Source organism: Ochotona princeps, chromosome 2, assembly GCF_030435755.1.
Source record: "Ochotona princeps isolate mOchPri1 chromosome 2, mOchPri1.hap1, whole genome shotgun sequence".
In the NCBI taxonomy this organism is placed as follows: domain Eukaryota; kingdom Metazoa; phylum Chordata; class Mammalia; order Lagomorpha; family Ochotonidae; genus Ochotona; species Ochotona princeps.
Genome location: NC_080833.1, coordinates 41,429,718 through 41,456,651, shown reverse-complemented (window position 1 = coordinate 41,456,651; position 26,934 = coordinate 41,429,718). Strand labels below are relative to the sequence as shown.

At 44.7% G+C, this 26,934-nt stretch overlaps 2 protein-coding genes across 2 annotated transcripts; both read left to right on the top strand.

The window, feature by feature from the left end:
• The first annotated feature begins 111 nt into the window (after positions 1-111).
• On the top strand, positions 112-22,031 carry TXNDC12 (thioredoxin domain containing 12). The gene is made up of 7 exons (XM_004588670.3): positions 112-383; positions 6,594-6,654; positions 13,978-14,030; positions 16,036-16,109; positions 17,635-17,704; positions 18,457-18,540; positions 21,190-22,031. Exons 1-7 carry the CDS (start codon positions 287-289, stop codon positions 21,267-21,269), a joined length of 519 nt encoding a protein of 172 aa, XP_004588727.1. The 5' UTR covers positions 112-286; the 3' UTR covers positions 21,270-22,031.
• On the top strand, positions 8,266-10,356 carry KTI12 (KTI12 chromatin associated homolog). The gene has a single exon (XM_058655067.1). It carries the CDS (start codon positions 8,814-8,816, stop codon positions 9,795-9,797), a length of 984 nt encoding a protein of 327 aa, XP_058511050.1. The 5' UTR covers positions 8,266-8,813; the 3' UTR covers positions 9,798-10,356.
• Positions 22,032-26,934: the final 4,903 nt, after the last annotated feature.

The following is a 26,934-nucleotide window of genomic DNA, read 5'->3' as shown; positions in this document are numbered from 1 at the left end:
GACCCAAGACGTGCAGAACCCAGCAAGAGCTACTCGAGACTGAGAGCTACCCGTGCAACCTTTTGCGTGAACGGTACCTTTAAATTCACTCCTGCCCCTCTGGGGACCCCGAAGGCACCACCCACATCCGTCTAACATCATTTCCGTCGGAGTTTGGGGGAGAGAAAAAAAACAATCTGGGAAGGCTAAGGGTTGAGTCGACCGGCGGCAGACGAGTGGTGGGTGCTGGCTCGGGACTCGGTCCCTTCATCTACTGAGCGCCGTGAGGTCCCGCGCATCTGCGACCATGGAGATGCCGGCTCGTCTAGGGGCCACCTGTTTGCTGGGCTTCAGTTTGCTGCTCCTCGTCACCTCTTCTGACGGCCACATTGGGCTTGGAAAGGGTCAGATCACGTTCTTACCTTGATTGCTCTCGGGTACCTACTCTATATGGACCCCTCTTCTTTGCCCTAACGCCGTGCCCCTCTCTTAGGCCACTCCGGATCTCTCGTTAGGGTCCCCAAACGCTCCTGGAGTTTGAGGGTTTCTTGGAGTAGGGAGTAGTGAGCGGTTCTGGGGAGTACCATGGGAAGTGGTGCTGTGAGGCCTCTCAATTCGTGGGTTGGAGGAAGGAAGAGCCCTGAAACTAGGCAAAGCAAAAGAGGTCTGCATGCTTTATTGGCATGTGTTAGATCCTCGGGAGCGGCCACCTTTCGACCTGTAAATGCGAACTCCTCTCGCTTGGAGTTAAAGCTTTATCACTGAGGAGTTGGGTGACCACCTCGTCCTCGCGCTGGGCACATAGCAGTTGCGCCCTGTAAGATGTGTCTGGTTGGAGGGTCACCCACACTTGTCTTTGATGTGATTCAGCCAGTGTGTTTTAAGAAACGACATCTGTTTTGAGATTTCAGTGATTTTGAATGGACGTCAGGATTGTGACTTCTCCCTGCCCCATTTCCTGCACCTTCATTTCAAGCTTGCATGCTTTTCTGTTCACTAACTCTTCCTTAGTTGGAAGTGGCCTGGCTGTGTAAGCTTAGGGTTTCTGCTTTTCTAACCAAGTAAATTATAGCATGAATCTCCAATACCCTTCCATTTTCTTTTTGTATTGACTAGCTATGTAATTATGCTATTGTTTTCAATACTTTTTTTTTCTTATCCTCCTTGTGTGCACACTTGTTGGGGAAATGAGGTTGCATGTTTAGTCCGTTTGAATGCTGTCACACCTTCATTCAGTAAATAGTTCTTGGTCTTCTGCCACGTTTCCGAAACTGTCCTGGCACAGGAGACACAGCTGTACAGAGAATAGATGAGGTTGCCGCTCTCAGTGGACCCCGAAACCAAGTATTATACCAGACAGCTTCAGGTAGGGATAAGCGCTGGGAAGAGAATGCAGTGGAATAGGAAGTGGAAAAGCTGCAGGGGGGACAGGAATTATCTGAACTAGGAGTGCCAGGGAAGACATTCTTGAGAAAGCTATTTGTGGCGTTTCGGTGGTGAAACCGCACCTGCAGGTGTCCTAGGCCAGAGATTTCAGTATTGATGTTCCTGTTTTAGAACAGACATGTATTTTTTAAAAATGTTGTGGACAGAAGAGTATATATAGAGTGTATATACATAGATATGTGTGTGTGTATATACTCTATGTATGTATATATTATCTCCAGCCTTCCAAGTTCCAAGGAGAAGGGATATTGACATCCCCATCTCCAGTGGAGAGATGTTGATGTCACATTGTAAGGAGACTGTGTGGGAATAAGAGATGCTGTTGCAACCAGTTTTGGGAAGAAGTGGTGCCTGCCAGAGTGAGTCTGGACCATTTCTGTCATGTTCTTGCCAGGAATATTTTGTCCAGAGAACAAATGAATGGTGAGCATTAATGTGCTTCCTGTCCTTTTTCAGCTTACCATGACAAGTAAGATGACAATGATGAGACTGCGTGCTAGGTGCTTTGGGCAGGGTCATACCAGATAACTAGGGGAGCAGAAGGAAGGGCAACCTGGCACAGGGGTGATGAAAATATGATGGAAAAAAACCCAGAAGGCATTTAATATTGTGCCACATGCTTAGAAAATCTTTTGTAACTGTTAAGTGGTATTATTTCTTCCCATAAAATTATATTTAATTATTCCTGAAAGGAATTAGTATTTCAACTTTTAGATACCTCTTTGGTATGGGTTTTTGAAATTAATTATTATTAAAGATTTATTGATTTGAATGATAGAGTTACATGGAGAGGGAAAGACAGAGAAATCTTTCATCCACTGGTTCACTTCCCAGATAGGTGCCATGGCCAGAGCTGGGCCAGGCTGCACTTAATCTTAGCCAAAAGACCAAAAAGTGATTGGGCTAGGCAGATACCAGGAACCAGGAACTCCATCTGAGTCTCCAACATGCTTCACAGGGACCCTAGCACTTGGGCCATCTTCTGCTGCTTTCCCAGGTGCATTAGTAGGGAGCTGGTTTCAGAAGTGGAGGAGCTGGGATACAAACTGGTGCCTGCTTAATGCACTAAGACATGGCTCCAGCCCCGGTATTTTGCATTTGTAAAAATATTGAGTGGCTCTGTCTGGCTACAGGCAGACATTATTTAGTCTGTGTTCTTCTACCCCTGTGGTACAACTTTCCCTGTTAAAGGCTTAGCCTCCAGCTTTGACAGTTGACCTTTTGTTATTTAACCAGCTGGGAGGAGGTGGATAATATTTGTCTGATGTTCTTAGTTTAGACCAGTAAAAACAGTTGTAGGTTGAAAAACTTGGAAATTCTGATGTAAATATTTAGAACTTAGTGCTTTTCTTCTCTAATTAGTGTTTTAGTGAAAGAGCTTCTGATGTAGAATGTTTAGCTTATTTTGCAGATAACTGGCCTGAATGGGCTCTGCAGGGGCCACTATAGAAAGCTGGATTGTCTTCAGATGTTCTATTGGCTGGGTGTGATTATGGGTGGTTCTAGGAAGTTGATAATTTTAATAATGAAGTAAACACTGTAGCCTTTTAAACCATGTTTGAAAGAAAAAAAATTTTACTTTCAACTTTTTAAGAAAAAGATTTATTTATTTTTATTGGAAAGAAAGACATACAGATAGGAGGAAAGACAGAGAGGAAGACCTTCCGTCTGATCATTTCACTCCCCAAGTGGCTACAATGCCTGGAGCTGCGCCGATCCAAAACCAGGAGCCCGGATCCTTTTCTGAGTCTCCCACACAGGTGCAGGTTCCCAAGCAATCCAATATGGCATGTGGACAGTGGCCTAACCTACTGTGCCGCAATGCTAATGTGTAGATCTATTTGGTACTTGAGCCCTTGCCTGTGGTGACTTGTTTTCTGGTGTTTTTGGTGTCCTGTGACTGAATCTCTGGCTCCTCTGGAGGCCTAAAGTAGAGGCTGCTTTGCTCTAGACAGGTATGGTGTTTGCCTCTTCTGGAGCCTGGGAATTCCACTGACCTGGAATCACTCTGTTCTTTCTGAAGGGTTAGGTTGATATAAGATTACGTTTGCTTTCGGGGCCTTCTTGTTGCTCATTGCTCATTGTCTGGTTTTAGTTTGCTTTGTGGAGAGATTAGTGAGTACAGCAAGTCCATCCCCAAAATCTGATCTATCTAGGACGTCATTGTTTTGTAGGTGGATTTTTTGTCATTGATTTTGTGGGTAGTTAGTCATCAGGCATCCCCACAAAACAGAATTCAGTTGTCTGTTTAAGTATTGAAGAGTAGAGCGATGGTGCCCACGTGAGGCACCTTTCAGTTCCCCTGGGCATCCTGAGTTCACTTTTCAGGGTTAGACTTTAGGTGCTGTCCATATTGTTGGGAATTTAAAATGATGTTGGTTTGTTTGGATCCTACCTCTGTGTGCTAGTTTGGATGAGCTTTGATTTCTCTGTGGTAACACTGATGAAACTTTGTTTGAATTTATTTCTGGGAAAGAAAGTACTACAAGACAAGTGTAGGAACCAAAAAGGTACATAGGATTGGAGTTTCAGTCCCAGTTTGGCCGTTAAGCAGATATGTGACCTGGTTATGTGACTTCTCAGAACCTCAAAAGTCTCAACCAAGAATTTGTTACCATTGAAGATTAAAAATTGCGACCTACTCATCATTCGTGATGTTCTAAGCATGATGCTAAGTTTTTAACCTATATTTCTTATAATATTCAGTAATAGTTTTATGAGATAGTTATCATATCCGTCTTAACTGTAGGAAACTGAGACATCAGGAAGTTAAAGATCAAAGTGAATTTTTTTGTTGTTAATATTTATTTATTTGAAGGGCAGTGATACAGAGACAGGCAGAGAGAGACTTTCTGTCTTCTGATTCACTCCCCAAGTGAACGTGACAGCCAAAGCCAGGACCTAGAGACTCCATTGGGCCATCTTCTTCTGCCTTCCCAGGCACATTCGCAGGAAGCTGGATCATAGACTGAGCAGCTGGAAATTGAACGGGCACTAAGTATGGGATGCCAGGGACACAAGAAGAGGTGGTTTACTACTGGGCTGTAGTGCTGGCCCCAAGGCCAGGTTTAAGTGAGGAAAGGCTCAAAGCATGCTGTGTACATATAAACAGGCCAGTAAATAGCAGGTAGCTTTATTATGATCACTAATGCTTTTTGGACACAAAGTTAAGTCTTTTGTGCGATATGGCCTAAATCAGATCCATCTGTCCAGTAAATATTTTACTGAGTAGTTACTAAAATCATGAGTATTGCTAAATACATAAGGGTAATTGGGGCCAGCATTGTGGCTTAGTGAGCAAGCTTCTGCCTACAGTGCTAGCATTCCATACAGGCCCTGGCTCATGTCCCAGCTGCCCTACTTCCTATCCAGCTCCTGCCAAGGCACCAAGCATAGTGGCAGAGGATGGTCTAAGAGCTTGGTCCCTGCCACTTATGTGGGAAACTTGGGTAAAGCTCCTGGCTTCAGCCTGACCAGTGCTAACCATTGCAGACATCTGGGAAATGAACCAGTAGACAAAAGATTCTCTTTTCCCCACCTCAGTCTCACTGTAACTCCTTCAAATAAATAAATATTTTTTTTATTGGTAAGGCAGAGAAAAGGAGAGACAGAGAAAGATCATCCACCCACTGCTGGATTGCTCCCCAAATGGCCGCAATGGCCATTTGGGTGAGCTGATCTGAAACCAGGAGCCAGGAGATTCTTCCAAGTCTCCCATGAAACTGCAGGGTCCCAAAGGTTTGGACCATCCTGTTGCTTTCCTAGGCCATAAGCAGAGAGCTGGATGGGAAGTGAAGCAGCCAGGATGCATCCCATATGGGATGCTAATGCTTACAGGTAGAGGATCAACAAATTAAGCCATTGTGCTAGCCCCAAAAAGTCTTTTAAAAAAATATATTTGGGAAAATTGATGGAGAGGACTAATAGGGTCTGCCTTAGGGAATTTTCCTTGGCCTAAGAGAGCTGGATTCAGGAACATCTATAATTCAGCCTGGAAAGTGCAGTAATGGGTTAAGGATTGGGTTGTTAGGGAGTCAGGCAAGATTTACCAGAAGAAATGCCCTCAGGAGGCCTATACATGAAGAGTAAGTTAGAATGAGAAAAGGCAGAAATAGTAGCAATTGTGAATGTCTGCAGAGAAGAAAGTGTACACTACATTTAAAGAAGTCACGGTACCTTTGCATGTAGGATCTTAGGAACCATGTGAAAGTGAGGTTATGGGGGTGGCACCTGCCTCACCGTGGCACAGGCCCCAGTGATGTGATTTTAAGATATCACTCTGGCTGAACTGTGAGAACAACATCAATAGCTTAAAATCCATTATGTCATTAATCTTTTTTTTTAAGACTTATTTTCATTACAAAGTCATATACAGAGAGGAGGAGAGACAGAGAGGAAGATCTTCCGTCTGATGATTCACTCTTCCGAGTGGCCGCAATGGCTGGTGCTGTGCTGATCCGAAGCCAGGAGCCAGGAACTTCTTTCCGGGTCTCCCACGTGGGCGCAGGGTCCAAGGCCTTGGGCCGTCCTTGACTGCTTTCCCAGGCAACAGGCAGGGAGCTGGATGGGAAGTGGCGCTGCCGGGATTAGAACTGGCACCCATATGGGATCCCAGCCTGTTCAAGGTGAGGACTTTAGCCGCTAGGCCACGCCACCGGGGCCATGTCATTTAATCTTTATGCCAAGACTCAGAAGCAGGTATTATTGTCTTGATTTTACAGAGGACAACAAGATGAAGAATTAGGGACTTGGAGAGCTTTGCTTCCACTCTGGCAAGCAGAATCACAGACCTAGGTGTTTCTGTTACCACCTTCCACTGCTTATGATTAGCTACAACCTGATGAATGTTTACTCTTTGGAAAAGTCTGAGTCTTTCAATATTGTTGACACACTCTGTGATCGTTTGCAAAGCAGCTCATGTCATTGTTTAATCTCCTTAGAAATCATCAATTAGAATGGAGTTCTCTCACTTGACAGGGATGAGGCTTGAGATGCAGGATGTGGCGTCATCCCACTCACCCAGAAAGCAGTGGAGCTAGGAGCTGAACACCAGGCCACACAGGAGGGTATCTTTTCTGTGGATATCTGTGGACGGGCCACGCTCACTTGTTTTTTGGGTCTGAGCTGTTTGTTCACTGTGGATGTTTACAGTGCTCTTTTCCTTCCAGGTTTTGGCGATCACATTCATTGGAGGACACTCGAAGACGGGAAGAGAGAAGCAGCTGCCAGGTCAGAAGCATGATTTTAGGCCGTTTATGGTGATAAAACCCTCCCTAGCTATCAGCTTGGTGTTAATTTCAGGTAAAAGAGTTAGCCAGGGCAGCTGGCTGAATGGTTGCCTAGCAACAGTAGCAGCACTACTAGCTAACTTTGGCCAAGTGCTTCCTTTTTATACGGATTAACTCATTTAGTTCTCACAGCAATTGAGTGTTCTTGTCACCTTCGTTTTAGAGATGAGAGAACGAAGGCACAGAGCAGAGAAGTAACTGGCCCACAATCACACAGCTTGGTAGGGCCAAGATTAAGTCACAGGCATGTGGGTCTTGGAGGCTGCATTGTGAACCAGTGTACTGTACTGCCCACCAGACACTAGTTGAATGGTCTCAAATCCTGAGGAGGTTTATGTAGCTTACACACAGATGTCTCAGTAGCTAAGGGGCAGAATCGTAATCATCACAGCGGCAGGGAGGGGGAAAGCATCGTGCTGGTCTAAGTAGTTTGCACAAATCGGTTTAATCTTTCCAGCAACCTGTGACACCCTACACCTATGAAATCACTGTATGTGGGATTTTTATTTGTTTTTATTGGAAAGAGATTTACAGAGAGAAGGACAGACAGAAAGATCTTCTGTCTGCTGATTTCACTCCCCAAATGGCTGCAACAGCCAAGTGTGGGCCAGGCTGAACCCCCAGGCAGAAACTCCATGCTGATGTCCCGTGCCTGTGGCAGGAATCCCAGTACTTGGGCTATCTCCTGCTGCCTTCTGGCCACATTAGCAGGAAGCTGGATCAGAGAAGCACAGTGCCTGAGACATGAAGCAGACCTCTGACATGAGATGTTTGGCCTTGCAAGCAGCAGCTTAGCTTGCTGAGACGTAAAACAAGGGCATTTTGTTAGGGTTTTGGTTGGAAGAATGAGTTGAAGTATAGAAAAGTTACGTAACCTGCCAGCACTAGTCAGTGGCAAAGCTAACTGAAGGCTCTCTGTTACACTGCACTAGGGTATGTGCACTTGCGTCCCACAGACGCATACTTGCACAGGTGCATCACGCCCCTGCTCCTGGCAAGCGGTAGCGCATGTTGTTCCCACAGCAGATCCTGTGGGTTCTGTGCCTCTGCAGGAGCAGATCTCCAAAACTTAGCAAACAAGAAGAAAGGATGCCTAGTCAAATTTCTTTGTTTCTTTTTTCATTTGAGAAGTAGAGAAAGAGACAAAGGGCGTTAATAGCCACAATTACACTCTTCAGATGCCTGCGGTGGCTAGGGCTGGGCCAGGGTGATGGCAGGAGGGAGGAACTTGATCCGGGTCTCCCAAGTGGCTGACTCAACCCCAGCATCACTGGCAGCTTCCCATCTTGTCACGTCGTGCAATAAACAGGAAGCTGGGATCCGGGACAGAGTCAGGGCGCCACCCTCAGGCACTCCAAACACCTGCCCCTTAAGTTGGAATTTTTAGGTAAGCAAGTACTTTTAAATTTGTCCATGCATTATTTGGGAGATACTGATAGTAAAACAAACAAACAAAACCTTTTGTTGTTGTTTTTGTTTATCGGCAATAGACTACTGCATTTGATCTAGGAGAAATGTGCCTTTTATGCTTTCGAGTTGTAAATTAAATGACAATTCCTAGACGGAGTCTTCAGTGATGTTTCTGGACAGCTGGTTTTGCTCTTCTGTTTTTTCATAATCTAAGTTACATCTTGCCCATTATAGCATTTATTACCGACTGTGGGGGACTGATTTTTTCGTCTCAGCTCCTGGGTCTGTTGGGGAAACTGTGTCATGTCCATCTCTGATGAATCTCTTGCCATGGAGATGCAGAATGATGGAGATGGTAACAAAATAAACATTTTACGGGAGAGTGGGAGAACTCCCCAAATGTTGTTGCGATATCTAAGGTTCATTAAGGTTTTGTTAAATCAATAGATGGGCGTGCTGCTAAGCCGCAGAGAGATCACATTCTCCTGAGACCTGTGACTTTTGGCCGGCCTTTCCAGTCTGTGAGAAAGCTGGCCCGGCGCCTCCTTGGCAGGGCGCTCCCGTTGCCGTAGAAACCGCAGGGTGGTCACGTGAGGCAGGAAGTGCAGTGTGCACTTCCGGCTGACGTCGGAGCCGCAGGCCGCCCGGAAGTTGTGGTCGGGGAGCGGCACATGGCCGCCGGCTGACGGGATGCCGCTTGTCGTGTTGTGCGGGCTCCCAGCCAGCGGCAAGAGCCGGCGTGCGGAGCAGCTGCGCGCGGCGCTGGCGGCCGAGGGCCGCGCGGTGCACGTGGTGGACGACGCCTCGGTGCTGGGGGCAGAGGACGCGGCCGCGTACGGCGACTCGGCCCGCGAGAAGGCGCTGCGCGGCGCCCTGCGGGCCTCGGTGGAGCGGCGTCTGAATCGCCACGACGTGGTCATCCTGGACTCGCTGAACCACATCAAGGGCTTCCGCTACGAGCTCTACTGCCTGGCGCGGGCGGCGCGCACCCCTCTCTGCCTGGTCTACTGCGTGCAGCCGGGGCGCGGCGGCCGGGCAGCTCCGGAGCCGGGCGCGGGGGTCCAGGGGAGCTGCAGCCGGGGCGCCCCGGGCAGCTGGCGGCCGCGCGCCGAGGAGGTGAACGGGGGACCCACGGCGGCGAGCTCCGGGCGGGACGTGCCGACGGAGCTGAAGGACACGTCGGCCCTCGGGACCCCGGAGGCCAAGCCGTCCCCAGAGCCTGTGACCGGCACCCTGGAGGACTTAGCGCTGCGCTTTGAAGCCCCCGACTCCCGGAACCGCTGGGACCGGCCCTTGTTCACCGTGGTGGGCCTGGAGGAGCCGTTGCCCTTGGCGGAGATCCAAGCCGCCCTGTTTGAGAACCGGGCCCCCCCACCCCACCAGTCCACGCAGTCCCAGCCCCTCGCCTCGGGCAGCTTTTTGCACCAGCTGGATCAGGTCACCAGTCAGGTGTTGACCGGCCTGATGGAAGCGCAAAAGAGCGCCGTTCCTGGGGACTTGCTTACGCTTCCCGGCACCACGGAGCAGCTGCTGTTTACCCGGCCCTGGACTCTGGCCGAACTGAGTCGCCTCCGTCGTCAGTTTATTTCCTACACCAAAATGCATCCGAACTATGAGAACCTGCCCCAGCTGACAAACATGTTTCTTCAGTATCTGAGTCGGAGCCTGCGCTAAGTCCGAGGGGACCAGGGGAGAAGCCTGGGTCCCGTGGAGCGTCGGCTTTGCTCCGTTGCCAGGGACTAGAGACTTCTGACTGCCCGGCCCGGCCCCGCCCCAAGGGGGTTGACAGCCACGCAGAGAATGGAGAGCTAGGCGAGAGAATCCGCGCTCAGGTGGACAACGTCGGCTCCAATTGGATTCTTGGGGATGGCTCAGACAGCTGACCTGCTGCAGCTGCCATGTGCGAGCGCCGACTGGGTCATTGAGGTTTTGAACAGAAACTGAAGCGCAGACAGATCTGTGTGTACACTGTTGTTTCCTTCATGCAGTTTTTAAATTCTGTACTTGCTTTTCACTAGTCTCTATCTTCACACTGGGTTCAAAGTTGAATCCATTGGTTTCTACCCTTAGGAAGTTTTGGTTTTTGTGAAAATGGAACTAAATTATTTCTTTTAATAAAAATGTTTGAAAGTAGAACGTTGTAATAACCGTTCCACTTGGCATTTAACCTAATGTAGTAGTTGGATGAGCTGTAGTGTTATTTGCATTTGATGGGAGTCGAATTTGCTTGTTCGTTCTTTATTTTTTTTTTTAAAGATTCATTTTTATTACAAAGTCAGATATACAGAGAGAGGAGGAGAGACAGAGAGGAAGATCTTCCGTCCAATGATTCACTCCCCAAGTGAGCCGCAACAGGCCGGTGCTGCGCCGATCCAATGCCGAGAACCAGGAACCTCTTCCGGGTCTCCCACGCGGGTGCAGGGTCCCAAAGCCTTGGGCTGTCCTCTCCTGCTTTCCCAGGCCACAAGCAGGGAGCTGGATGGGAAGTGGAGCTGCTGGGATTAGAGCCGGCGCCCATATGGGATCCCGGGGCATTCAAGGCGAGGACTTCAGCCGCTAGGCCACGCCGCCGGGCCCTGCTTGTTCTTTCTTACAGTGATTATGTTTCCACAACTCCTATGCCTGCATTCCAAGCACATGTTTGAGTCATTTGGATTCATTGGGTAAATAGTAGGTACCTGTTTTACCAGTACCTGTGATTTTCAAAGACAAATTAGGTACTGTTTGCCTTTAAGAAATTGTTGAGTGAAAAACAGACCAAGTAAATAGATGATTTGGGATGATGGGCGGGTGATGAAAGGATGCTGACTGGGAGCCCAGATGGGAGAAGGATCATCTGTCTGGGAGGTGTTTTGGGAGCACCCTATGCAAATAACCAACATATGAGGCATTGGTTTGTAACGGTGGTTAGCTGAGTCAAGTAGTAAATATTCAAACTAAGCAGCATAGCATGTTGGTAGTGTAGAAACTGACAAATGAGGAGGAATGTGGGCAATATTTAGTAAGTCTAACGTGTCACAAAATATTCTTTAGATTTGCTTTTCAATTATTGAAAAATAAATAAACTACTCTAAGGGCCACCGAATAGGAGACAGGGAACTAGCTGCATTTGGCTTACAAAATCTAGCCCCTGTTCTAGAAGGATGGATGTGACTGACACAGGAGGAAGGAAGCAGTACGGCATTCTAATGTATGTCTAATGTATGCGTGCTGTTAAGAAGTGGGGTGGATGCCTGTCTTGATCAGTGGTGAGTGCTCATCAGGTGATCTGGACCACCTTTTGTTTCCAATAGGCAAGAGAAGATTTATATGTAAGACAGAGGTTTGCCCTAGTCTACCTCAAGAGCCTTTTCCAGTCTTTATTCTAAGCTGTTTGATGATTGGTTTGGGACTAACCTCGGGATTATGAATTGTCCAGGTTTGGGTTTGTTTAAAAACATATTTATATTGGGAAGGTAGATTTACAGAAAGAATCTTCCATCCACTGGTTCACTGCCCAAGTGGCCACAACAGCCAGAGCTGAGCCAATTTGAAGCCAGGAGCCAGGAACTTCTGGGTCTCCCATGTGGGTGTAGGATCCCACAGGCTTTGGGCCATCCTCTACTGCTTTTCCAGGCCACCAGCAGAGACACAACGTGGTGCCCATATGGGATCCTGGCAGAGCAAGGACTTTAGCTACGAGGCTACTGTGCCATGCCGTTTTAGTTTTCCTGTTTTTGTTTTTAAGAGAAAATGCCTGTTGAGCTCTGGGAGAGAACTGACAGGAGGGTCAGGGAAAGGAAACAGTAGGCACATCTTGTTCTGTCACAGCTTCTGTATCTGCATTTTAAAAAATAATAATTTATTTGAAAGGCAGAGTTACAGAGAGAAGGGGAGAGGCAGAGAAAGAGAGGGGTCCTCCATCCACTGGTTCACTCCCCAGATGGCCGTAATGGCCAGGGCTGGGCTGGGCCTAAGCCAGGAGCCAGGAGCCAGGAGCTTCTTTGTGTAGTGGAGAAGGCCAGTGGCTGCCAGTGTTGGCTTGTTTGCTTTGAGAGCTTGAAACCCTCGAGTGGGTGCAGAGAACCAGGAATTTGTGCCATCTTCTACTTCCTCAGGTGTATTAGCAGGGATCAGAAATGGAGCAGCAAAGGCTTGAACTGGCACCCGTGTAGGATGCTGGTGTCACAGGCAATGGCTTTTCTTGCTGTACCACAATGTCAGCCCTCTGGATTGCCATTCTAAATTAAAACAATGTAATACTGGTGTTGGAATTAGACTTTTGAGTAAGCTAGTAAGTGGCAGAAGCAAGGTAGTCAAATATTTAATCTTGTGAGGGTCACAAAGTTCTATTTTGAGATCATTAAATGTACCTCTTGTAGGGTTATGAGAATTCAAATGAGATCATATGTGTTGGGAGCACTGCACGTGTGCCCTGCCCTAAGATGGCGCCGAGACCGTTCCTCCTCTTGGAGCTTGGCGGTAAACAGGTTTCAGAAAGTGCCTTCCGATTGGCCTGTAGCCGCATGCCTGGCGTGTATGCTGTGATCAGGGTTAGGATTGGTGTGCCCGCCACGTGCATCGGTGACCTATAAGCTGATTGGATTAGGATGGTGTATAAGCAGTGGGGGTTCCGGCTAGGAAGGAGGAAGAAGAGAGACAGACAGATGGACGAAGACAGAGGACAGGGCACGACTGGAACGGACGGACAGAAGAAGACTGGGGGACGACGAGGAGACTGGGGAATAAAGCAGAGACAAACAGGAAGGAAAGAGGAGAAGAAGGAAAAAGTCGAGTCGACCGGCTGGGAAACGGACTGGTTGGAAGAATAAAGTGCCTCTTGAAACAGAGCCTGGAGTGTCGGGTGATTTCTTCCACGGGACGGGAGACCCCGATACATATGTATAAGCATATAGCTAGCTAAATCCCACTGCCCACTTAAACTTGCCTTGCTTGTTAGGGTTACAAGCTTTAGGTACTGGAGGAATCCGTCCATCCCAGATTTGGAAGAGGCCTAAGTTGTGGTAGCTGAGTAACTCAATACTTGTTAGATCACTTGTATATAGATAAGTGCCCAGTCCGTATTAAATGCTTTGTAAGTATTTGCTATCCATAATAGTCAATGTCTCGGGCAGTGGGTATGGAGATAGCTATGAGCTCTTAGGAAGGTCCAAGCCAAGGGAAGGAAGGTGGTTGTAGACAGAAGTGCAGTTGTAGTTTTTGTACAACGTATGCTGATGGAAGAGGGTGTGTGATAGAGAAAGCCGGTGGCTGCCTACATTGACGACTTTGCCTTCAGAGCTTGGGCCCTCATCTACCCAGTCCAGGTTATGCTGCTCATTGCGTTAACAACAAAATAAATGTATATTTTTCCTTCCTTGGTTATGAAACTTTAATTGTAGAAAAACTAGAAAATATGAAAGTATAAGGAAAAGCTTATGGTTCCATCATCTACAGATAATATTGAATTGCTTTCTCTGTATAATTAAAACTAGAATAGAGATTTAATTTTATATTTAGGTATTTTATTTAATACAACAATGAGAGATTTTCAAATTCTTTAGTAATGATCTAAAGTGTTAAGAAACATTTAAAAATAGTTTAATTTGATGTTTCCCTTCTTTTCCACTATCTTTTCTTCTTAGCTTTGCAGCCGTAATTTGCAAACTTTATGGAATTGTCAGAGTTTACCCATAATTTTGTTGTGATGATAATTTGTTACTGAATATTTAGATTTTGTTGTAAACTTCATCCCTGTTGAAGTCATTCTGCATGTCTGTACATTAATCTTTGTTCCCACAAACTGGTTGTTTTATTAGAGTATATCTCAAAAAGAATGACCAGATTATAATGTCTTTGTTGTGCTGTTTTTAAGTGGCTTGCCCCTGATGGTGATTATCCATAAATCTTGGTGTGGAGCTTGCAAAGGTAAGTGCGAGTGCTCAGTCTGTAATGAAACCTCAGATGTGTTGCCAGTTGTTCATATTTAACAAATATTAGCACCAACTTTTTAGAGCCTAGCGCTTGTGATTGTTTTAAGGAATACCAAAGAAAGAGGGGAGTCATCAAAAAGTCATGCCAAAAAATGCATATTATGAAAAAACTGTATAGATTTAAACTTTTGTGCAACCAAAATAATCTTTTTCTCTGTTCTCTCACTCGCTCTGTCCATCTATGAAAGAGAGTCCCTATTCATTTACCCTCCAAAACCTCCTGTAGTTGGGGCTGGAGCCAAAAGCTGAGATGGCAGTTCAGGTTTCCCAAGCAGTTGAAAGGAACCAGGAGCTAGACCTATGATTCAAACCAGGCATGCTGATATGTGAGTGCGGCATGTTTTCCACTAGGCTAAACACCTGATGCTAAGTTTTCCTCTCAGTTAACATCTGCAGGCCTGCATTGGCTGTAGCTGGGCCACACTAAAACCAGGAGACAGGAACCTAATCCAGGTTCCTCACCTGGTTGGCATCACCTGCCGCCTTCCTTGCAGAGCAAGCATTAGCAAGAAGCTAGAATCACAAGTGCAGCAGAGAATCTAGTCCAGGGACTTCATAACGGGATAGCATAGCAGATCCCAAACAACATCTTAATACCTAGGCCTATACCCTGAACTTTTAATTCTGTTTTCTGTGAACTTTTTGAACATTTCACACAACAAAATCTTTTACCTTAATTAAATCATTAATTTTGCGGGGAGCTTAGAGAATGGGTTGATTAAGATAGTTATATATAGGATGGATTTAAGTAATAAAGGAAGCTGAAAACCATACGGTGAGAGACTTGACCCATGGGTAAGGAAATCTTCCTGGAGGAAATTAGAAGCAAATAACCTAAAGTTGTTTGTGCTGGTGTGTGCTATGAACATCTGCGTTCTCCCCAGGCAGATTTTTCTTTTCCTTTGGTTTGCTACACTTAATAAAATCCTAGTTGGAAAAGAAGTATAATTGGTGTATATAATTAATGTCATAATATGTATGTGGCAGAATGTTGTTACTCTATTTTCTATTATTGGAAGTTACTAAAATGTAGCTGTAAAAATTTTTTAAAAAGGGGGTGAGGGTGGCCAATATGGTGTTGTTGCAAGGCTAATCCTATGTTGTGAGTCCAGCATCCCCTGTAGGCACAGGTTCCTGTCCTGGCCGCTCCACTTCTGATCAGACTCCCTACTCATCCTCGACTGCCTTCCCAGGCTACAAGCAGGGAGCTAGATGGGAAGCGGGGCTGCTGGGATTAAAACCGGTGCCCATATGGGATCCCGGGATGTGCAAGGCTAGGACTTTAGCCACTAGGCTAGTCTACTGTGTTGGCCCAAATAAATAAATCAAAGTAAAACTAATAGTAATGCTTGCTTTCATTCATTTGCCATTATCCTTTTAAAATTGTTTTCCACCATATAGTTTTGTAGGTATGCAAAACTTCACTCTTACCTTCCTCCCTTTTCCCTCTCCCACCATTTTTTTCCGAGCATTATCACAATAGTATAGTTCCTTAGCACAAGTTATGTGTTTACTTTCTTATCATGATGTAAGTATAGGGAAAGGTAGAAAACCTAGTATTATAATGTAGAGGTGTATTTATAAATTTCACTTGGAGTCCTACTTTCATTTGGAAGTAGGAGACACATACTGCATAGTACCATAACTTCCTGGAATGCTAATCCCTTATATAGTTTAGCTCATTATCCTTATTTTATAAATGAGGTAGAAATTTCAGAGGGAAGAAGTCTCACAAAGTCTTACAGATAGGCAAAGAAATAAATGGTAGAATTAGGACTGAAATTCAGGTGTCTTTTTTTGGGGGGTGTGGCTAGGTTTTGGTTCTATGAATCAATTTAGCAAATGTCTGTACTACCAAAAAATAGTGATGCTTAATACTAGGGTTGGATGTAACAGTGATATTTTCTTCTATCCCAAAATCTTTCTTTTCCCCCTCCTAGCTTTAAAGCCCAAATTTGCAGAATCTACAGAAATTTCCGAACTGTCTCATAATTTTGTTATGGTAAATCTTGAGGTAAGACTGAGGGTTTTTCCTCTCTGCTCTGATTTTAATTGAGACTTCTATTTTTAGAATTAGCATCATTAATAGTAGAAAATGCTACTCAGCAGAGCTGGCTCTTCCTGTCTGTGTGTTTTCCTCGACCTCTGATGGTCAGGCTTGCATCAGATGTGTTAGGGAACCATCCAGAATCTACTCTGGGAGGAGGTGGGGAAGGAGACATTGAATGAGTTCAGTTTCCGGTCCTTTTCTCCCTTAGTTTATGGTTTCACATGTTTTACATCTCAGCTGCAGTAAAGCTATAATCGTGTTCAGGCCACAACTGCCTGCACAATGCGGTTGATCTGAATAGTTACTTTATGCAGGGTTTATATGTGCAATTATTTCCTTGTGAGGTATGCTTTGAATACTTCTTGAAGACTTCATAAAGTTTGGAATCCCAGGTTATAGAATATCAGATCTTAGAAGGGATTTTTAAAATGATACTCTTCCCACTTAAAGGGAAAATCATCTTAGGCCTGAAGGAGATAATGTGATTGATCAAAATCATAAGAGTGTAGTAAGTGATAAAAATTGGTACTGTTAACTAGCTGGGCTTCGAGGTCATTGTGTTTAAGTGAGGGATTCTCAGATGCTTTATGATAGTTCCATTCAAAAGTTTCTATAAGATAATGTTTACCTAAACATAGAACTGGAAATCTCCTGAACATGTTAACAGTTAACACTCAGAAACCTAAGGGATTGCAATAGAACTGGTGGTTGACCTGAACACTGATGTAACTCACCAAGGCAACGTTATACCACAGTCTGAAGAAATGACTCCCACTTCACCCCTGAAATGGGGTGTCTATTTCCCATGTACATGAACTACTAATTACCTCTGTGGTAAATTAGAATCCTTCTCAGAAGACAGAAATAACATTCTCCAACTTCAGAAACTTCTTAAAAATAAAAACTGATTATGTTTATACTCCAAGGAGGACTGAAACTCCGCAATCACAGCTAAAATGCCAGTTTCATTCATTCTTGGGTTCAAGAAATACTGTGTGCAGGTAATTAATGGAGGTACTAGGACTACGGCACTGAACAAAGCAGATACAATTCACTTACTGAAATAACATTCTAGTGAGGAGAGACATAAGCAAAAGTGATGGTGGTAAATACTAGAAATAAAGGGTGGTGGGGATAGTTTCCCATTTTAAATAGGAGAGAGGGTTGCAAGGGGCAAGGGTCGGTCTTCAGCAGAAAGGGGAGTAAGCGTGTCGCTAACAGGGGAGGTGTGTCCAGGCTGAGGGTGAGAGCAAACCCAGACACCTTTAGGAGCACGTCTGGCTTGCTGGATGACAGCATTGGCAAACCTGTTTGTTAAAGAAGCCTGACCTGCAGGTGCTCCATAGAGTTAGAGAAATGCCCAGGAGGCAGAACATGTGTGGCAACAACAGCTTGAGGTTTTGCTCTGAGAGCCTCTAGAAGGCACTGATAGGTTTTTAGGCAAAGAAACAATATGAGCTAACTTAAGATTTGTGTTTAATCTTCATAGGATGAAGAGGAACCCAAAGATGAAGATTTCAGCCCTGATGGGGGCTATATTCCACGAATCTTGTTCCTAGGTAAGGTGCAAGATGTTCAGCTGGGGATCCATGATATGGTGAACGAAGAAATGACTGAAGCCCCTGACTCCATGTAGTGAAACTACTGAGATGCCCAAACCAAAACCAGCCAGCCAGTGTGTCAGGAGAGTTGGGGGTTTGGAGTGCAAGGTTGAGCGAAATCTTGTGCATTAGCTAAGTGCCAGGAATTGGGCCTTGCATATACTGATTCAGCCACCATCTGAGCATCTGAGTACTCTAGGGCCAGAGATTAACCATCATTCCCACTCTCAACTCCACAGTGCAGTTGAGGCAGTATAACCAGACAAATGTCTTTCCACAATAGTGCTTTAGCAGCTATTTAATGACAACCTGATCTTTGCTTTGCATCCTGCCAGGTTATCTGTAGACAATAAATATAAATGTGTTAATCTGACCATCATCAAGCAGGGGAACATGCCAGGAAAAGACAACAGCATGCACCAAACTCTAGGGGTGGGGCAGTATATGCCTGACCATCATCAAGCAGGGGAACATGCCAGGAAAAGACAACAGCATGCACCAAACTCTAGGGGTGGGGAAGTATATGCCATGTTTGGTGAATGGCAAGGAAGTCCTTGTGACTCCAGCCTGAAAGGCAGGGGTTCATATGGTGGGATGATAGGCTGCAAGGATGGCCAGGTGTGATTTACCAGAGGGCCTAGTAAGCCATGTAGTGTTTGAAGTAGCTCTGCTGTAATTACTGCAACCTCTGTCCATCTTCTCTCCTATAGATCCCAGTGGCAAGGTGCGTCCCGAGATCATCAATGAAAGCGGAAACCCAAGTTACAAGTATTTCTACGTCAGTGCTGAGCAAGGTACAGCAAAGGAAAAGAGGGCTGGCAGAAAATATCATCTGGCCTTTATGGGCTAGTGGATTTGCTTTCTGATACTTACAGAGCCCAGCTCAACCTAGGATGCTACTGCAGGGACACCAATCAGATTGTTTGCCCACGTGCCTGCTCTTCTTGAAATTAAACCCATAAGAGGGATATTCAAAGATAGAAGAGCTCATTTGCAGTCTACCTAAGATCTTTCAACCAGATTTTGCTTGTTTGCCTGAGACCTGGGTGCAGGGATCCAACTAGTTGAGCTATCATCTACTGCCTCCCAAAGTCTGTACAAGCAGGATGCTGGAATTGAGAGCTAGAGCTAAGACTTGAAACCAACTGCCCTGATGTGGAATGCAGGCATCTCAACCTGCAGCTTAACCACTTGTTCAAATACCTTCCCTATCCATGAACTATTGGAAATATCTTATTATAGTTGATAGTGGTTGTGACTTTCTGTTCGGAGAAGACCACGAGTTCTGCCAGCATGTATATACACACACACCACAGAAAATGAAATAAAAGCAACATTCATCCAGAACACATAGTAGGGATGGTAGGAAGGTATTCACTCCCCTTAGTGTCCAGTAAACATCTGCAATCTGTTACGGGCGAGGCAGGCATCTGACTTGTCAGTTAAAGCACCACTTGGGATGGCTGCATCCCGTATGCAAGGTCCTGGGTTTGAGACCTGTCTCCACTTCCAACTACAGCTTCTGCTAATGTGAGCACTAGGAGGCTGCAGATAATGACTCAGATAGTTGAGCTGTGGGCTTCAATTCTGGCCTGGCCCAGTCTCGGCTGTCGTGAGTCTCTGGGGATGAATCAGGAGATGGGAGTGCACCCTGTCTTTTCTCTTTGCTTCTTTTTTTTTTTTTTTTTTTAAAGATTTATTTATTTTTTATTACAAAGTCAGATATACAGAGAGGAGGAGAGACAGAGAGGAAGATCTTCCATCCGATGATTCACTCCCCAAGTGAGCCTCAATGGGCCGGTGCTGCGCTGATCCGATGCTGGGAACCAGGAACTTCATCCAGGTCTCCCATGCGGGTGCAGGGTCCCAATGCATTGGGCCATCCTCAACTGCTTTCCCAGGTCACAGGCAGGGAGCTGGATGGGAAGTGGAGCTGCTGGGATTAGAACCAGCGCCCATATGGGATCCCAAGGCGTTCAAGCCGAGGACTTCAGCCGCTAGGCCACGCCGCCGGGCCCTTTTCTCTTTGCTTCTTAAGCTAAATCAAGTAACTACTGTCTATGACAGGGGATTTCTTTTTTTTTTTTTTTCTCTTCTCTTTTTTTTTTCTGTATTTGATACTCTTTACATAGTTAATTAAGGTGAAAAGGTTCAAGGGCTACAGCAAAGTGGATAAGACTATTATTTCCACATTTGTTTTCCTATATCTGGGGTAAAGGGCGAGATAAAGGGATAAGCCCCACCCAGTCTGCCACCCATCCTAGGTCCTTGATGTGGAGCATACTCCGAGGGTCTTGCTCAAGTGGTTTTGATAGTTCAACAGGTATGAATTGCTGCCAGTCTCGCCATTCCAATCATGATGTGGTCGCTGAAGAATCCTCTGATTGACATAGTCCATCTTAGAGTCTCTGTTTGCCCTGTTTTTTCACTGCCAACATATGGCTGGAATAGTTGATTGATTTGTTCTGTCCTCTGTCTTTTCATGGTTAGGGTTCTGAGTCTGGCAGTTCGATTGGGTGGATCCCTAAAGAAACTTTGTCTGAGGTGAACCCACACCAGGCTTTTGTGTGTACTTGCAAGTACAGCGCTCGACACAGTCCATCGCCCCAATCAGCTGGTGGTTGCAATTGCTGGGTCAGTTCTGTTTCCAGCCCTGTCTTCCACTGGAACCAATGGATGTTGTAGTCCAGCCTGGTTCTGCCCAGCACATACTTGGTCCTCACATAAACCAGTTGGAGCTGCAGCCTAGTCGGAGTGACCCAGGTCCTCACATAAACCAGTGGGAGCTGCAGCCTAGTCGGAGTGACCCACAATAACCCCACCAGGCCCGCCCCCTATCCTGGTTTGCCGGTATGTGCAGCAGACTAGTCCAGTCTGTCCCACATCCCATTCAGCTCTCCTACGTGTCAGTTGTTATTGAAGCCTAGTTCAACCAAATCAGCTCCACTATCCAGCCCACACACATTGCTGTTAGATCCTTTCTGTCTAGCCACTCCTGCCCCTGTCCTGATTTTCATGCCCTCCAGTGAGAGTGGTAACCTAAGAGGGAGGAGCCCACTATTTCCCTTCTAGGCCACTCCCACTCCCAGATTGTGCACTGTCCAGGTGATTCTGCAGTTTAACTTGACAGAATTAGCCGACGGGATTTCTAACCCTGTAGGATAAGCTAACTGTAACTGCTAACCTTGTAAGACTCCCTAATTTCTTAAACATTTTTATTACCATTCTTCTCTTTCAGTTTTCATAATAATCCGGTGTGAAGTAAGTAGTATCTCATTTTACAAATGAGAAAGCAAATTCAAAGAGATAAATGACTTGCTGGGATGAAAATCCAGGTCCAGATCTGGTCCTCTCACAATTCTTCCAGCATTTGCAAATACACAGCAATTGTCAAATGTCACGTATGAAAGACCTGCATCATACACTTTTTTTCTCTTTGACAGTTGTTCAGGGGATGAAGGAAGCGCAGGAAAGGCTGACCGGTGATGCTTTCAGAGAGAAACGTCTTGAAGATGAGTTGTAACACGTGTGTATATAAAGCCCTTCCATTGAAGTGAACGTTTTGGAAGGAAGGCAGCAGAGATGGGAGCATTGAAGACTCAACCCAGAACAACGAAACCAACCAGAAAGCCTTGCTCCCAGTGTGGAAGGATTCTGCTGATTGAAGCTGGCCTCCACAGCGTGGCCAACTTCCTTCTGCTTTCTCTCACCCAAATGTTGATTTATCATTGAATGTAAGAAATGAAATCTTTTGACAGAAACCTTGAGCCACTTGGAAGTTCACTTCTCGCACTGCAGTATTTGCGTCCTTTACCGTTTCCTCCCACTAGACTCACCTTGAGGGTAAATGGAGATCAGTAGCGTCTTTTCTATGATGTTAAAATTGCAGAAACGGGTTCTCAATTTTTGTAAACAAAGTGATAAATATTTAGTGCAGATCATTAATTCTATCCTGCTGAGAAGACCAGCCTGATGTTTCCCCCTACCACCCTTTTTCTCCCGGAATAGCCTTGGGCTTTTTCCTGAATCCCTGCATCTCTTTTCCCCTTTTCCTGCCTGGGCTGCCCTGTTGCACGCATGTGCGTGTAGGAATGGCTGTGTGCTTGGTGTCAGCCCTAGCTGTAAGCATGCGTTCCCCTGTTACTGTTGGAGAAATGCAAACCTTAAAGCCCTGGGTAGAGCCATTTTTGTCAAGTCATCAACTGTATTTTTGTACTGGACTTAACAACAACAAAAAGATAAAGTATTAATTATTCCATTAAACTTTAATAAAACTTTAAGAGAATCTGTTCTTTAATGGTCATTTATTATTGGAGGGAGGGATTGACATCACTTCAAGAGGACTCTTCCTGGGCCTTCGGCTCCTACATTCAAATGAACTCCAGGACTCATCTCCTAATTTTTAAACATTTTCTTATTTATTTGAAAGAGTCAGAGAGGCCTTTTATATGTTGGTTCACTCCCACAATGGCCAGGCGAGGCCAGGCTGAAGCTAGGAACCTCCAGAAGTCTCATCCATGTCTGCCACGCAGGGAACTGGATTGGAAGTAGAGCAGCTGGGACAGTAACTGGTGCCTATGTGCAGCGGCCTAATGCACTATGCTATAATGCTGACCACTTCTCAAATCCCTCCATTTACTCTGTGCTCACAGTCACATTGAACACAAGGCAGGCAGTGTCTCTTTCCTGGACTACCGTGACAGTTTCTTAACTTGCCTGCATGCATCTAATATTCTCTTCCCCTGTCATCATCATCTCTTACAGTGATCTTTCCAAAACACCAATTGACTATGTTATTGTCACCTTTAGAACCTGTCCTGCCATCCTAAGGTGGTAGTGCTAAAGCCTGGAAGTATTTGGACCTCGATGCATGGTGGACACTCTTGCAAGTACCTTGTGTGTGCTATTCCATCTAGAGGTCCTTGGGTCATCCTAACAGTCCATGGAGAGCAGTTGTAATTTCCATTTAATACAAGAGGAGTTTGAGATACATGAGGAAACATAGGATGTTTATAATGGACTTAAGAAGATGTCTATTTCTACCTCACTTGTTTCCATGAATGCCTATATGTTGTGGTGATATCAAATCGTTTTTGCGTTTCCCTGACAAGATGTTTTTTGCTTTTGTATTTTTGCTCATCTTGTTTCCTTAGCATAATATATGGGTGGCTGTGGCCCAAGCACTTATGCCATCTGCTGCCATCAGAAGTGGAGAAGCTGGGACTTGAGAACTGACACTTTATTATGGGAACCTGATATTTCAGTCACTTAAACCACTACCCTACAATTGACAGCCCTAGCATCAATTTCAAAACAAATTCTAAACACAAATCAATAATTCTAACCCCTACCAGGAAGAAGAGTTTGTTGTCAGGTGGCCAGATGCTAGGGCCAGAGCTATTCTGTCCTGTGTACTAACGCCCCCAGAAAGTGCACTGTCGATGACTTGTGAAGACCTATGCGAGATTCTTCTTGTCCATTCTCTTTAAATATCAGTGGGATTGGTATTGTTGGCCTCAATTTCATGGAAAAGTAAACTTTAGAGAAGGCAGTAAACTACCCCTCAGGTCCTAGACTAAATAAATACTGTGTTCCAACCATTACTGTCTGACTCCAAACTCCTGCTTTCTCTGCTGTTAATCTAGTTTACAATCCAATAGGTGACTCCTTAGAGTAGAAAATTTTTACCTGGAGCATGTAAAGATATTATAAGAGATAGCTTACATGGGAATAGAAACTATAGTGAATGGATTTCCAGATCTTTATCTTTGTAAATGTGACCTCCCTGGTTTCCTTAAACACAAACAAAAAAACCTACAGCTAGAATAATCATATAACCCAGTAATTTTACCTCTGGGTAAATAACCCAAAAGGAATTGAATCAGCGTTTTGAATAGATATTTATACAACTATCTTCATAGTAGCATTTTTCACAATAGCCAAGAGGAGGAAGCAACCCCAATGTTCCGCTGAATGAATCGAATAGCAAAATGAGCGTATATGCAATGGAATGTGGTTAGCCTTAAGAAGGAATGAGGGGATGGGCATTTGTCATAATGCTAAAGATGCCACTTGGAATATCTGCATCCCATATCGAAGTACCTGGGTAAAATACCATGATTTATTTTCCAGCATTTGAGAGATTGTAGCTTTATTGTACTTGAGTTGCTAGTTCGATTTGTGTCTGATTTAGTAGTCCTATTTCAGAATTCCTTTTTGCCACTGATAATATAGGCCAGCCCTCCTTTTCACGGATTCTGCATCTTTGTATTGAACCAAGTGCAGGCAGAAAATATTTGGGAGTAAAAAAAAAAGGCATCTGTGCTGAACCACGCCCAAATGTTTTTACTGTCATTGTTTCCTAAACAATGCAGTGTAGCCAGTAGTTGGTGTATTGTATTGGACACTATATATAATCTTGTGCTGAGTTAAGGTGTTTAGGAGGATGTAGTTGTGTGCAAATACAAGGCCATTTGTATAAAGGGCTGGAGCAGCCATGCATTTGGGTATCTAGAGGACAAGGGCCCTGGAAGCAATCCTTCATGAACACTGAGAAGTGGCTATGTGTGATTTTTCTTATCTCCTTTGAACCAGCTTGTCATCCTCCTTGTCCTCATTCACCACTTAATCACAACTTTGGCATACACTCAGAAGCAGTTGAGAATTTTTTTTTTAAACCATAGAAATTTATTCTCTAACTCTTCTGAAGGACAGGATTCTGAAATCAAAATGTCACAGGGCTGTGATACTTCCAATGACTCAAAGGGAGAAAAATTTCCTCTTAGAGTTTCTGGTGGTTCCTGATATTCCTTGTTTTTTTTTTCCACTTTTTTAAAAACATTTTATTATTAGTATTATTATCCTTTTATGATACAATTCCATAGTCTCCTGGCATTTCCCTATTCCCTCCCCAATTCCTTCCCCCCAACCTAGTTCCTCTATATGTCCATCATTGCGGGCATGGACAATGGCAGAGAGTCCAGCATCCTATTGTCAAGATATAGTGAACAGTTTCATCGTAAGTCCATCTTTGTCTGGAAGTAGAAATGCATACTGCATTGTATCCTCACATCTGGATGTTAGTCTCCATTTTACAGCTACTGTACATCCCCTTAAATGAAAAGTCATAATACAAAATCAACAATAGAAAGAAAAATAGAAATTTATAATGCCATGAAGTTAAATGACATGTTACTAGATATGACAGCCTCCATTACACAGCTACTATACATCCCCTTAAATGAAAAACCACAAAACAAAATCAACATCAGGGAGAAAAAAGAAATTAACACCATGAAGTTAAATAACATTCTTCTAAGTAACTAACGTGTAGCTGAAGAAACGTAAATCAAGAACCTTCTTGAAGAAAATGATGCTACTGCATGATCTACGAGTCATTGAATGATTTAATCAGAAGAAAGTGTTTTGAAGAGATGAAACTAACAGAAAACAACAAAACGCATGCGATATTGTTTCTGCTGATTTTTTGTTGGTGAAGTGTGTCTCTTCTAGACAATAAACAGATGGGTTTTGCTTTTTAATCCAGTCTACTAATCTATGATGTTTCATTTAGCTTAAGCCATTTACATTCAGGAGTAATATGTATGGGTGGTACTTTGGTCCTGTCATTTTAGGAATGGGTTGTTCATTGGTTTACTCTTCCGTTATTTTACTGGGCTGTTCTTCCCATTTGCCTTTGGTTTTGGTAGGTGCTATTCCTCTTCTCTGTCAAGAGAACTTCTTGAAGTATCATTTGTAGGGCAGGTTTGGAAGAGGCAAATTCTTTTAACTCTTCTTTACTGTGGAAGAATTTTATTTCATTTTCAAAAATGAAAGAAAGCTTTGCTAGATATGTTATCCTGGGCCAACAATTTTTTTCTTTTAGAATCTGGAATATGTCACTCTATTCTCTTCTTGCCTGTAGAGTTTCCTGTGAGAGATCTCCTGTGAGCTTAATTGGCATTCCTTTATATGTCAATTGATTTTTCTCACGTGCACATTTAAGGATCTTTTCCTTATGTTCAATTGAAGAGAGCTTGATGATCATGTGTCTTGGTGAAGATTGCTTTTGCTCAAGCCTGTTGGGAGTTCTGTGCCCCTCTTGGATCTTGTTTTCCAATTCTTTCTCCAGATTAGGGAAATTTTCCTTTATTATTTCATTAAATACATTTGCAAACTCAGCTTCTCTTTCTGCACCTTCTGGGACTCCCATAATTCTTTTTTTTTTTAAAGATTTATTTATTTTATTACAGAGTCAGATATACAGAGAGGAGGAGAGACAAAGAGGAAGATCTTCCATCCGATGACTCACTCCCCAAGTGAGCCGCAACGGCCGGTACGCACCAGGATCGGGAACCTGGAACTTCTTCAGGGTCTCCCACATGGGTGCAGGGTCCCAATGCATTGGGCCGTCCTCGACTGCTTTCCCAGGCCACAGGCAGGGAGCTGAATGGGAAGTGGAGCTGCCGGGACTAGAACCAGCGCCCATATGGGATCCCAAGGCGTTCAAGGCGAGGACTTTAGCCGCTAGGCCACGCCGCTGGGCCCATACTCCCATAATTCTTATATTTGGCCTCTTAATAGTGTCTTTCAGTTCTTGAATACTTTTTTTGGCCTGACCCAGCTCTGCTTCCAGTTTTTTGTTTGCTTCCCCCTGGTGACAGGAAATATCTTCCAATTCTGAGATTCTTTCTTCTGTTTGCTTCATTCTAATTTGGAGACTCTCCATTGTACTTTTACTCTTGTATGTGCTTCTCATTGTTGATCAGAAGCTTTAAAATGAGTTTTATGATTTCTGTGTGCCCCATTTTCTCGATGTCTTCCTCAGTTAACTCAGAGGTTGGCATAGGGTTTTGCTCCTTTGCAGGAGAGTTTTCAATAATATTCATTGTGCTTTTGTCTCTTCTTTTGCTCTGGATCATTGTACTTCTTGTTAGCAGAGTCTTCTCCTTGGGGCAGGTTTCAAAGCTGTGTTACCCACAGGTGTACAATGCGATTTTACTTATTGCAGTTGGTACACAACTTTTTGCTTACAGCCACTTGTGTCACAACCTCCAGTGAGTTCCAGGTCTGGGTTCTTATGTTAGATTTCCACCATGGTCTCCACAGCCCCAGCTCCTGGCTCACTACTCTCTACCTCCTGTGATACCGTGCTGAGGCTGCACTGTTGTCTCTGCAACCTTTCTCCC

Bases quoted from the DNA above. Each gene is read 5' to 3' on its own strand.
- TXNDC12 (XM_004588670.3), top strand. From the start codon at position 287: ATGGAGATGCCGGCTCGTCTAGGGGCCACCTGTTTGCTGGGCTTCAGT. The intron at 6,655-13,977 runs GTCAGAAGCATG...GCTGTTTTTAAG, and splicing joins AAGAGAGAAGCAGCTGCCAG to TGGCTTGCCCCTGATGGTGA. The intron at 14,031-16,035 runs GTAAGTGCGAGT...TCCCCCTCCTAG, and splicing joins TTGGTGTGGAGCTTGCAAAG to CTTTAAAGCCCAAATTTGCA.
- KTI12 (XM_058655067.1), top strand. From the start codon at position 8,814: ATGCCGCTTGTCGTGTTGTGCGGGCTCCCAGCCAGCGGCAAGAGCCGG.